Here is a 12220-nt window from a genome sequence, read left to right as displayed (position 1 = left end):
CCTGGTTTCAGCTAATTGTGGAAGCGCTGCCGCATCCAGATGTGCCGAAGGTGGAAAGCTTAACAAGAGGAAGACTCCTTTACTTCATCTTGAAGACCGCGGGGAGGCACTGCGCATGCGCAAAGGACCTTTGCGCTCATTATAATACGACGCGGGAACAGGTCATGAATATGCATAGGCGTGGAACTAGGGGATAAACGTAGCGGGAAACGGCACCGGGGGGGGGTGCGTGCGTTGGAGGAGCGATCCCGACGCACCCCAGGGCTGAATAAAGCCTTAACCTGTTATATATATGTATTTTATTCTATATATATATTATATATATATTTTATATAGCACGTTTATATGCGGTTATCGCAGCTCCCGTACCCGCGGGGCCGGGGCCTCCCTCCCCGTTGCCGCGGTCGCCGCTCCCGGCCTCCGTAGCGCCACCGGAAGTCCCTCCCCTCCCTTCCGCCGCCTTCCCGCCGCTATGGCGAAGCTGCTCAGCTGCGTCCTGGGCCCGCGCCTCTACCGCGTCCATCGGCCTCGACCGGCACGGCCCGGGCCGGAAGGAACCGGGGGCAGCGGCGGGGACCCGGCCTGGGTGCGTGGGGCAGCGGCGGCGGGACACGGCCCGGTCCGGTCCCGGGGGGGGGGGGGGTGGTGGTGATGGCCGGGCGTTGTCATGGCGACGGCGGCAAGATGGCGGCCGGGCGCTGAGGGGGGACCCCCGCGCAGTGAAGGCCGTTTCCCCCCGCCATGGCCGCCTTGTGTCCGCCTTTCCCCCGCAGGACTCGTACTACCAGCCCCGGGGGCTGGAGAAGCACACGGACAGCGTCCTGGCGCTGGTGAGATGGGGGGACCCCCCCTTAAACCCCCCCCATGGGCCCCGTGTGGGTGCCAGGCCCCCTCCCGCCATGGCCGCCGCTCCCCTCCTCAGTGGATCCCAGGGCTCCCATGGGAGTCCCGGGGTCCCCCCCCCCACGCCCCCGGGGGTGACCGGAACCCCCCCCCCCCGCCCCAGGCCTCGGTGCTCTGGTCCATCTCCTATTATGCATCGCCGTTGGCTGTGTTCTACCTGTACCGCAAAGGTGGGGCCGGGGGGCGCTGGGGGGGTCAGGGGGGTGTCCATGGGGTGTCAGTGGGTCCCTGTGGGTCAGGCCCCATGTGCTCTCAGTGGGTCCCTGTGGGTCAGGCCCCACGTGCTCTCAGTGGGTCCCTGTGGGTCAGGCCCCATGTGCTCTCAGTGGGTCCCTGTGGGTCAGGCCCCATGTGCTGTCAGTGGGTCCCTGTGGGTCAGGCCCCATGTGCTGTCAGTGGGTCCCTGTGGGTCAGGCCCCACGTGCTGTCAGTGGGTCCCTGTGGGTCAGGCCCCACGTGCTGTCAGTGGGTCCCTGTGGGTCAGGCCCCATGTGCTCTCAGTGGGTCCCTGTGGGTCAGGCCCCATGTGCTCTCAGTGGGTCCCTGTGGGTCAGGCCCCATGTGCTCTCAGTGGGTCCCTGTGGGTCAGGCCCCACGTGCTCTCAGTGGGTCCCTGTGGGTCAGGCCCCACGTGCTCTCAGTGGGTCCCTGTGGGTCAGGCCCCACGTGCTCTCAGTGGGTCCCTGTGGGTCAGGCCCCACGTGCTCTCAGTGGGTCCCTGTGGGTCAGGCCCCACGTGCTCTCAGTGGGTCCCTGTGGGTCAGGCTCCATGTGCTCTCAGTGGGTCCCTGTGGGTCAGGCTCCATGTGCTCTCAGTGGGTCCCTGTGGGTCAGGCCCCATGTGCTCTCAGTGGGTCCCTGTGGGTCAGGCCCCACGTGCTCTCAGTGGGTCCCTGTGGGTCAGGCCCCATGTGCTCTCAGTGGGTCCCTGTGGGTCAGGCCCCACGTGCTGTCAGTGGGTCCCTGTGGGTCAGGCCCCACGTGCTCTCAGTGGGTCCCTGTGGGTCAGGCCCCAAGTGCTGTCAGTGGGTCCCTGTGGGTCAGGCCCCATGTGCTCTCAGTGGGTCCCTGTGGGTCAGGCCCCATGTGCTGTCAGTGGGTCCCTGTGGGTCAGGCCCCACGTGCTCTCAGTGGGTCCCTGTGGGTCAGGCCCCACGTGCTCTCAGTGGGTCCCTGTGGGTCAGGCCCCATGTGCTGTCAGTGGGTCCCTGTGGGTCAGGCCCCATGTGCTGTCAGTGGGTCCCTGTGGGTCAGGCCCCATGTGCTGTCAGTGGGTCCCTGTGGGTCAGGCCCCACGTGCTGTCAGTGGGTCCCTGTGGGTCAGGCCCCACGTGCTCTCAGTGGGTCCCTGTGGGTCAGGCCCCACGTGCTCTCAGTGGGTCCCTGTGGGTCAGGCCCCATGTGCTGTCAGTGGGTCCCTGTGGGTCAGGCCCCAAGTGCTGTCAGTGGGTCCCTGTGGGTCAGGCCCCACGTGCTCTCAGTGGGTCCCTGTGGGTCAGGCCCCACGTGCTCTCAGTGGGTCCCTGTGGGTCAGGCCCCACGTGCTGTCAGTGGGTCCCTGTGGGTCAGGCCCCACGTGCTCTCAGTGGGTCCCTGTGGGTCAGGCCCCACGTGCTCTCAGTGGGTCCCTGTGGGTCAGGCCCCATGTGCTCTCAGTGGGTCCCTGTGGGTCAGGCCCCACGTGCTCTCAGTGGGTCCCTGTGGGTCAGGCCCCACGTGCTCTCAGTGGGTCCCTGTGGGTCAGGCCCCACGTGCTCTCAGTGGGTCACTTATGGGTCTCACCGTGTTGAAGCCCCATTGTGCGTTACGGGGGCTCGGGCCCTGCCCCCCGTGTCCCCCTTTCCCCCCAGGGCTGCTCACCATGTCCCGTGTGATCCCCATGTCCCACTGCGCCGCCACCGTGGTGCTGCTGCTGGCGGGGGTGGCCTGCCTGCGAGGTGAGGCCTTTGCGGGGGGCACGGGGACCCCCCCTTCCCCATGTGGGGGTCCCCAACACCCCCATTGGGTGCGTGCCCCCCCCAGGCATCGGCCGCTGGAGCAACCCCCAGTACGTGGAGTTCATCTCGGTGCTGGAGGACAGCCACCGCCTGGGCACCCCCGAGGTCAAGGTGGGACCGGGCCCCCCCCCGCGATGGGTGATGAACCCCCCCCCAGCCCCACGGCTCTGGGGGTGCCTCACCCCCCAGCCCCTCCTCTCCCCATAGCGCAAACTGGCCCATTACACCTTCGACTTCAGGAGCTGGCCCATTGACTTCCGCTGGGACAGCACCGGGGTCCCCTGGTGAGCCCCAAAACCAGACCCCCACCCCCCCAACACCCCATTGCCCCCCCCCACCCCCCCCGCTCCCCACTGATCCCTCCCCATCCGCAGGGGAGGCTCCCGGGATGTGCCCCTGCTGCGGCCCCCCCCCGGGCACCGCGGGGCAGCGCGCGGCTTCCTGGGGGCCCTGCGCAAGGTGCCCTGCAGGCTGGCCAGGTGGGCGGGGCTTCGGGTGGGCGGGGCTTCGGCTGGCCACGCCCCCATGGGAAGGGGTGGAGCTTGGGAACCCTGGGGCTCTGCCTGCCGGGGGGGGGGGGAGGGAGTGGGAGGGGCTTGTGGTTGGCCACGCTCACAAAGGGCGCGGGGTTGTGTTTACGTGGCCACGCCCACACAAAGGGGTGGGGCCACGGCCGCAGGGGATTGGTGGGCGCGGAGCTTGTGGCCACGCCCCCAAGGGACGGGGGGGAGGTTGTGAACCCTTGGGGCTGTGCCTGCCGGGGGGAGTGGGAGGGGCTTGTGGTTGGCCACGCCCCCCAAAGGGAAGGGATGGGGCTGCTTCTACACGGTATCGCCCCCAAAGGGGCGGGGCTACGTCTACGTGGCCACGCCCACAAGGGGTGGGGCCACGTGTGCATGGCCACGCCCGCACAAAGGGGCGGGGCATCTGGCCACGGCCGCAGGGGATTGGATGAGGACGGGGGGGGGGCTGCTCGGCTGACCCCGCCCCCCTGTGGGCGTGGCGCGCCCTGGCCCCGCCCCCAGCCTGCTGCTGGCGCACACGCTGGGCCGGCGGATGCTGTTCCCGGGCTCGGTGCGGCTGCTGCAGAAGGCGCTGCTGCCCTCGCTGCTGCAGGGGCAGGCTCGGCTGGTGGAGGAGGTGAGAGCGCAGGCACCCCGAAACACCCCCAAACAGCCCCGAAACACCCCCAAAAACCCCCAAAGAGCCCCGAAACACCCCAAAACACACCCAAACAGCCCCGAAACACCCCCAAACACCCCAAAACACACCCAAACAGCCCCAAAACACCCCCAAACACCCCCAAACAGCCACAAAACACCCCTGAAACACCCTGAACCCCCCTGAAACACCCCGAAACACACCTGAAACACACCCAAACAGCCCCGAAACACACCCAAACACCCCAAAACACACCCAAACAGCCCCAAAACACCCCCAAACACCCCCAAACAGCCACAAAACACCCCTGAAACACCCTGAACCCCCCTGAAACACCCCGAAACACACCTGAAACACACCCAAACAGCCCTGAAACACACCGAAACAGCCCCGAAACACCACAAACCCCCCCCGGAACACCCTGAAACGCCCCAAAACAGCCCCAAACCCCCCCCTCAACACACCCAAACAGCCCCAAAACATCCCGAAACCCCCAAAACACCCCAACCCCCCCCCAAAACACCCTCAACCCACCCCGAAACACCCCCGAACCGCCCTGAACTCCCCCAAAACACCCTGAAACCCCCCAAAACACCCCCGAAAGACCCCGAACCCCCCCCAAACGTCCCTGAAACACCCCAAAACAGCCCTCAGCCACCCTGAACCAGCCCCCAAACACCCTGAAACATCCCCAAAGCCTCTGAAACAGCCCAAACCACCCCCTGAAACACCCCGGGACACCCCAAAACACCCCTGAAGGCCCCTACACCCACAGTGTGGGGGGCAGCGCGCGAAGCTCTTGGCCTGCGACGGCAATGAGATAGACACCATGTTCATCGACCGGCGCGACCGGCCCGGGCCCCACGGCAGCACCCTGGTGAGGAGTCTATGGGGCGCCATGGGACGCTCTAGGGTGCTGTGGGGCCCCCTGACACCCCCCGTGTCTCCCCCCCCCCCCCCAGGTCATCTGCTGTGAGGGCAACGCCGGGTTCTACGAGGTCGGCTGCTTGTGCACCCCGCTGGAGGGTAGGCATGGACGCTGCCCCATAGATGGGTCCTCTGCCCTATAGATGAGCTGCCTAGACCCATAAATGGACCCCCCCCCCCTAGACCCACAGATGGGCCATGGACACCCCCCCCCCCGCCCCATAGATGTGCTTCTCTCCACCCATTGAAAGGACCCCTCAGCCCCACAGCCACCTCCTGTAACCCAAAGGGGACCCATAGATGGGCCCCACACACAACTCCCCCCTTACTGCATGGGCTGGTCCCATGCGGGCACAGATGAAACCATGTGGGGTTGGGGGGGGGGTCACCGCTTTATAGGGTCCCATTGCCCCCCCCAAGTGCCCAGGGGTGACCCCCTCTCTATTCCCCCCCCCCCACAGCCGGTTACTCCGTCCTGGGCTGGAATCATCCTGGCTTTGGAGGCAGCACCGTGAGTGGGGAGAGGGAACCCCGTGTTGGGGGGGGGTGTTTTGGGGTGAGCCCTCCCCTGACCCCCCCTGCACAGGGGGTGCCGCTGCCGCAGAGCGAGGCCAATGCCATGGACGTGGTGGTTCGGTTTGCGCTGCAGGAGCTGCGCTTCCCCCCCCGCAGCATCGTCATCTACGCGTGGTCCATCGGCGGCTTCACCGGTACCGGCCGCTGGGGGGCGATGGCGGGCGACGGGGGCTGCGGTGGGGGGCACTGGGCTTGTACTGGGGCTGTACTGGGGCCGTACTGGGGCTGTACTGGGGTTGTGCTGGGGCTGTAATGGGGCTGTACTGGGGCCGTACTGGGGCTGTACTGGGGTTGTGCTGGGGTTGTAATGGGGCTGTACTGGGGCCGTACTGGGGCCGTACTGGGGCTGTACTGGGGTTGTGCTGGGGTTGTAATGGGGCTGTACTGGGGCTGTACTGGGGTTGTGCTGGGGTTGTAATGGGGCTGTACTGGGGCTGTACTGGGGTTGTGCTGGGGTTGTAATGGGGCTGTACTGGGGCTGTACTGGGGTTGTGCTGGGGTTGTACTGGGGTTGTACTGGGGCTGTATTGGGGCTGTACCGGGGTTGTACTGGGGCTGTACTAGGGCCGTATTGGGGCTGTACCGGGGCTGTACTGGGTGTTACCAGAGCGCTTTGCCCGCAGCCACCTGGGCCGCAATGTCCTACCCGGAGCTCGGGGCGCTCGTGCTTGACGCCTCCTTCGACGACCTCGTGCCCCTGGCCCTGAAGGTGCTGCCGCGAAGCTGGGGTGAGTCCGGCCCCCAAAACACCCCAAAACCAGCTCCGAACCCCCTCCGAAACACCCAGAAATGCCCCGGAACTCCCCTAACCCCCCCCCAAATGCACCCCAAACCCCCCCTGTCCCCCCAGGGGAGCTGGTGACCAGGACCGTGAGGGAGCACCTGAACCTCAACAACGCTGAGCAGCTCTGCAGGTACTTTTGGGGATCCCTCCCCTTTATTTGGGGATCCCCCCCGGTGCCCCATAGACCCCCCCAGAGCTCCTCATTGCAGGTACCAGGGGCCGGTGCTGTTGGTGAGGAGGACGCGGGACGAGATCATCACCACGACGTGAGGCCCTTTTTGGGGAGGGGGCGCGATGGAGATGGGGGGAGCCCTGTGACGCCCCCCCCCCCATGTCCCATTGTCCCCCCACAGGGTCCCCGATGATATCGCGTCCAATAGGGGCAATGATCTCCTGCTGAAGCTGCTGCAGCACCGGTGGGGATGGGGGTCCAGGGGGGGCTTTGGGGGTCACAGTAGGGTTTGGGGAAGGCCATGCGGGGCTCTGACCCCTGTGTCCCGTCCCCCCCCGCACAGGTACCCCAAGATCATGGCAGATGAGGGCACCCGGATCGTGCGGGAATGGCTGGAGACAGCAACACCAGCGGAGGAGAGTGAGGGACCCATAGACCCCATTGAGCCCTACAGCCCCCCATAGACACCCCGTAACACCCATAGACCTCATAGACATCCATAGAGTCCCAGACCCCATAGAAACCTATAGACACACCATAGACCTCATAGACATCCCATAGAGCCCCAGACCCCATAGAAACCTATAGACACACCATAGACCCCATAGACATCCATAGAGCCCCAGACCCCATAGAAATCTATAGACACACCATAGACCTCATAGACATCCATAGAGTCCCAGACCCCATAGAAACCTATAGACACACCATAGACCTCATAGACATCCATAGAGCCCCAGACCCCATAGAAACCTATAGACACACCATAGACCCCATAGACATCCCATAGAGCCCCAGACCCATAGAAACCTATAGACACCCCATAGATCTCCAGATCCGCTAGAACTCCGTAGCAGCCCCACAGCATCCATAGACCTCTCATCACCTATATAGACCCCATAGGCACCCCATAGACTCCATAACTCCCCATAACCCCTATAGACCCACATGGATCTCATAGACCCCCTGGATGCCATAGACCCCAATAGCTCCCCATAGACACCCTGTGCCCCAAATACCAGGGGTCAGGGCGATGGGCGGGTCACGTGACTGGTCACATGCAGGGGTGCTGGCGCAGAGGTGCCCAGTGGATGAGTGCTGGTGCCGCACGGTGCTCGAGGCCTTCGCCGGGGACCGGAACCCCCCCTTCCCATGGAGCCTGGGTGAGCCAATGGGGAGCTGGGGCTCTGGGGGCAGCCAATGGGGACACAGGGCACTGGGGCAGCCAATGGGGAGCCAGGGATCAAGAGACCTCCCAATGGGGACACAGGGCTCTGGGGGCAGCCAATGGGTAGCTGGGGCTCTGGGGCAGCCAATGGGGAGCCAGGGATCAAGAGACCGCCCAATGGGGACACAGGGCACTGGGGGCAGCCAATGGGCAGCTGGGGCTCTGGGGGCAGCCAATGGGGAGCCAGGGGTGAAGAGCCCGCCCAATGGGGACACAGAGCACTGGGGGCAGCCAATGGGCAGCTGGGGCTCTGGGGGCAGCCAATGGGGAGCCAGGGGTGAAGAGCCCGCCCAATGGGGACACAGGGCACTGGGGGCAGCCAATGGGGAGCTGGGGCTCTGGGGGCAGCCAATGGGGAGCCAGGGATCAAGAGACCGCCCAATGGGGACACAGGGCGCTGGGGACAGCCAATGGGGAGTCAGGGCAGTGGGGAGAGCCAGTGCAGACTCATGTGTAGAGAGAGCAGCCAATGGGGAGCTGGAAGCATGGGGACAGCCAATGAGGAGCTGAGGGCATTGTGCTGACCAATGGGGAGCCGGGGAGCTCATTGGCTGGCTTTGGGGTGGCTCAAGGGTGGCCTCGACCTTGAGGGCATCCGACCTGGCAGCTACTGGGGTGCAGGGGACAGCCAATGGGCGTTCTGGGGTGGCCAGCGGGCAGCCAATGAGAGCCCGTGGTGGGGGTGCTATGGACACGCCATTGGATGCCTGCTGAGACGAAGGAAGGGGATTGGCCGCCCTCAGCCAATGGCGGGTGCTGAGTCCAGCGCTGGCCCCGCCCCTTTTAACCCCCCTCGATCCCTCCCCCCCCAGGGGAGGAGCTCTCAGTGCAGGAGCGGCAGCAGCTGGCGCTGTTCCTGGTGAGGGGGGCGGGGCCGGGGCGGGGCTTGGGGTGGGGGAGGGGCTTCGGGGGGAGGGGGTGGGGCTCGGGGTGGGGTTTGAGAGTGGGGGAGGGGCTTCTAAATGGGGTGGGGCTTAGGGGCGGTTTGCGGGTGGGGGAGGGGCTTCTGGGGGTGGGGAGGGGTGGGCGGAGTTTGGGGTGGGGGAGGGGCTTCTAAAAGGGGTGGGGTTTTGGGGCGGGGTTTGTGGTGGGAGGGGCTTTTGGGGGGTGGAGCTTGGGGGTGGGGCTTCTGGGGGTGGGGAGGGGGGTGGGGTTTGCGAGGGGGAGGGGCTTCTAAAAGGGGTGGGGGGGAGCTTGGGGGTGGGGTTTGTGGATGGGAGGGGCTTCTGGGGGGTGGGGGCTTGGGGTTGGGGCGGGGTTTCCGGGTGGGGGAGGGGCGGGGCTGGTTCCACCACCGCCCCTCCCCCCCCCCCCCCCGCCTCCGTTGCCCCTCCCCCCGCAGGCGCAAAAGCACCTCCAGAACTTCGAGGCCTCGCACTGCACCCCCCTCCCCCCCCAGGCCTTCCGCCTGCCCTGGACTCTCTGACCCCTCCCCCAACCGTCACCCGCCGGGACCCCTCCCCCCCACCATCCCCCCCCCCGCCCCTCCCCCCCCCCGCCCCCGCACGTGCCCCTCCCCCCACCCCCCAAAAAAAATCCATTAAAAACGAGGTTTTTGTTCCCAGCGTTTAATGGATGGGGGGGGGAGGGGGGGGAGGGGAGGGGTTGGGGGGGAGGGGATTTGGGAGGGGGAGGGGGGGGTCACAGCATCTTCCTCATCAGCTCCTCGGCTTCCAGAACCTTCTGCAGCTCCGCCTCCGCTTGCTCCAACTGCGGGGGGGCACGGGGATGGATCCCCCCCAACCCCCACTGATCCCCACAGACCCCCTCAAACCCCTCTGTGACCCCCCCAGGCCCCCCCCAAAACCCCCTTTGACCCCCCCTTATCAACCCCCAGGCCCCCCCCAAAACCCCTTTGACCCCCCCTTATCAACCCCCAGGACCCCCCAAGACCCCCTTTAACCCCCCCTTAACCCCAGAACCCCCAAAACCCCCTTTAACCCCCCCCTTATCAACCCCAGGACCCCCCAAAACCCCCTTTAACCCCCCCCTTATCAACCCCAGGCCCCCCCAAAACCCCCTTTAAACCCCCCCCTTATCAACCCCCAGGCCCCCCCAAAACCCCCTTTAACCCCCCCCTTATCAACCCCCAGAACCCCCCAAAACTCCCTTTGATCCCCCCCTTATCAACCCCCAGGACCCCCCAAAACCCCCTTTAACCCCCCCTTAACCCCCAGAACCCCCAAAACCCCCTTTAACCCCCCCCTTATCAACCCCCAGGCCCCCCCAAAACCCCCTTTGACCCCCCCCTTATCAACCCCAGAACCCCCCAAAACCCCCTTTAACCCCCCCCTTATCAACCCCCAGGCCCCCCCCAAAACCCCCTTTGACCCCCCCCTTATCAACCCCAGGCCCCCCCAAAACCCCCTTTAACCCCCCCTTATCAACCCCAGGCCCCCCCCAATCCCCCCCCCTTACCCCCAATGGCCTCACCTTGGCAGCCTCAGCCTCCTGCACGCTAGGGGGCACCTTGTCCCCGTAGCCGGGCTCCCCGCGGCGCTCCCGCAGCCGCTCCATGGTGCGGGCCAGCTCCTGCCTCCGCGCCCCGAGCCGGGCCAGCTCCTTGGGAGCATCCACTAGGCCCTGGGGCGGGGGGGACACCCCAAAACCGGTGTCATCAATGGGGGGGTGTCACCCCGGGGGGGGACCCCCCAATGATGGCACTGGGTGGGGGGGGGGCTCACCTTGAGCAGCAGGTGAACGGAGCAGCGCTCGGAGGCCACGGCCACCGCACAGCCCGGGGGGGGGCTCTCGGGGGGGTCCCCCCCTGCGCCCCCCAGCACATGGACGGCTCCCACCCCGCCCAGCACCTGGATGTGGGGGCTGCACTGCCCCGCGAGCGCCGCCCAGTGGGGGTCCGGGACCTGCAGGAAACCTGCACAGGGGCAGAGGGGGAAAGGCAAAGGGGTAAGGGCAACCCATAGACCCCATAGAGACCCATAGAGACCCATAGAGACCATAGAGACCATAGAGACCCATAGAGACCATAGAGACCATAGAGACCATAGAGACCATAGAGACCATAGAGACCCCATAGAGACCATAGAGACCATAGAGACCCATAGAGACCCATAGAGACCCATAGAGACCATAGAGACCCCATAGAGACTCACAGAGACCATAGAGACCCATAGAGACCATAGAGACCATAGAGACCCATAGAGACCATAGAGACCATAGAGACCATAGAGACCCATAGAGACCCATAGAGACCATAGAGACCCATAGAGACCCATAGAGACCATAGAGACCCATAGAGACCATAGAGACCATAGAGACCCATAGAGACCCATAGAGACCATAGAGACCCATAGAGACCCATAGAGACCATAGAGACCCATAGAGACCATAGAGACCATAGAGACCCATAGAGACCAATAGAGACCATAGAGACCCATAGAGACCCATAGAGACCATAGAGACCCCATAGAGACCATAGAGACCAGAGACCATAGAGACCCATAGAGAACATAGACCCCATAGAGACCATAGAGACCCATAGAGACCCATAGAGACCCCATAGACACCAATAGACCCCACAGACCCCCCCATAGACACCCACACCCCCCCACACCCCCCCAGACCCCCCCTTACAGGGCGGGCGGCCTCGGGTGATGCCGTGGGTGCTGCGGAGGCTGCGCAGGGCGTGCACGATGCTGAGCGTGAACTCCATGGCGGCCTCGGCCTCCTCATCCTGCCAACAGTACTGGGGGGGCACGGGGGGGTCAGACCCACACATCCCCATTGACACCCACATCACCCCCATGGCCCCCCCATCAACCCCATCTCCCCCCTCCATCACCCCCCATCACCCCCATGGCCCCCCCCCATCAACCCCATCACCCCCCATCACCCCCCCATCACCCCCATCTCCCCCCATCTCCCCCCTCCATCACCCCCCATCACCTCCATCTCCCCCCTCCATCACCCCCCCATCTCCCCCCCATCACCCCCCATCTCCCCCATCACCCCCCATCTCCCCCCATCACCCCCCATCTCCCCCCATGACCCCCCATCTCCCCCCTCCATCACCCCCCATCACCTCCATCTCCCCCCTCCATCACCCCCCCATCTCCCCCCATCACCCCCCATCTCCCCCCATCACCCCCCATCTCCCCCATGACCCCCCATCTCCCCCCTCCATCACCCCCATCTCCCCCCATCCCCCCCCGTTACCTGCTGGGGCTCCGGAAGGGGCAGACGCAGATGCTGGGGGCCGGGGGGGGCGCGGGGGGCGCGGGGGGGGCAGGCGCTGCCAGAGCTCCTCGCTCAGGAAGGGCATGAAGGGGGCGAGGAGCCGGAGCCCCGCGTCCAGGCAGGCCCGGAGCGTGTCCTGCGCCGCCAGCGCGCACGGGGGGGGGGCACCCCCCGGCACCGCGCTCCGAGGCAGCGGCTGCGGGAGCCAGGACCGGCTTCACAAGCTCCTGAGGGAGGGAGGGAGCCACGGGGCTGCAGGGACCCGCATGCGGGAC

General features: G+C 65.7%; 2 protein-coding genes across 10 annotated transcripts; one reads left to right on the top strand and one right to left on the bottom strand.

Moving 5' to 3' along the window:
- Positions 1-461: 461 nt before the first annotated feature.
- ABHD16A (abhydrolase domain containing 16A, phospholipase) lies at positions 462-9309 on the top strand. 9 transcript variants are annotated; one of them, XM_080631855.1, is made up of 20 exons: positions 462-586; positions 774-830; positions 1007-1073; positions 2754-2840; positions 2926-3011; positions 3108-3184; positions 3275-3379; positions 3926-4040; positions 4837-4938; positions 5024-5087; positions 5450-5499; positions 5638-5698; positions 6188-6292; positions 6415-6478; positions 6558-6614; positions 6702-6764; positions 6864-6940; positions 7585-7683; positions 8561-8607; positions 9091-9309. In XM_080631855.1, the coding sequence occupies exons 1-20, from the start codon at positions 473-475 to the stop codon at positions 9172-9174; spliced, it is 1581 nt and encodes a 526-aa protein (XP_080487981.1). In that variant the 5' UTR covers positions 462-472; the 3' UTR covers positions 9175-9309. The 9 variants fall into 9 exon arrangements, with proteins under 9 accessions (XP_080487981.1, XP_080487980.1, XP_080487983.1 ...); XM_080631854.1 differs by having other exon boundaries at positions 5575-5698; XM_080631857.1 differs by lacking the exon at positions 2754-2840 and having other exon boundaries at positions 5575-5698.
- Positions 9310-9389: 80 nt separating this feature from the next.
- Positions 9390-11514, bottom strand: LOC308228599 (valine--tRNA ligase-like; the record flags this gene model as incomplete). The annotated part of the gene is made up of 4 exons (XM_080631975.1): positions 9390-9458; positions 10182-10331; positions 10433-10623; positions 11343-11514. The coding sequence occupies 4 exons, from the start codon at positions 11512-11514 to the stop codon at positions 9390-9392; spliced, it is 582 nt and encodes a 193-aa protein (XP_080488101.1).
- Positions 11515-12220: the final 706 nt, after the last annotated feature.

The sequence above is a fragment of the Psittacula echo genome (assembly GCF_963264785.1).
Source record: "Psittacula echo genome assembly, chromosome: 19".
NCBI lineage: Eukaryota > Metazoa > Chordata > Aves > Psittaciformes > Psittacidae > Psittacula > Psittacula echo.
This window is presented reverse-complemented; position numbering and strand designations above follow the sequence as displayed.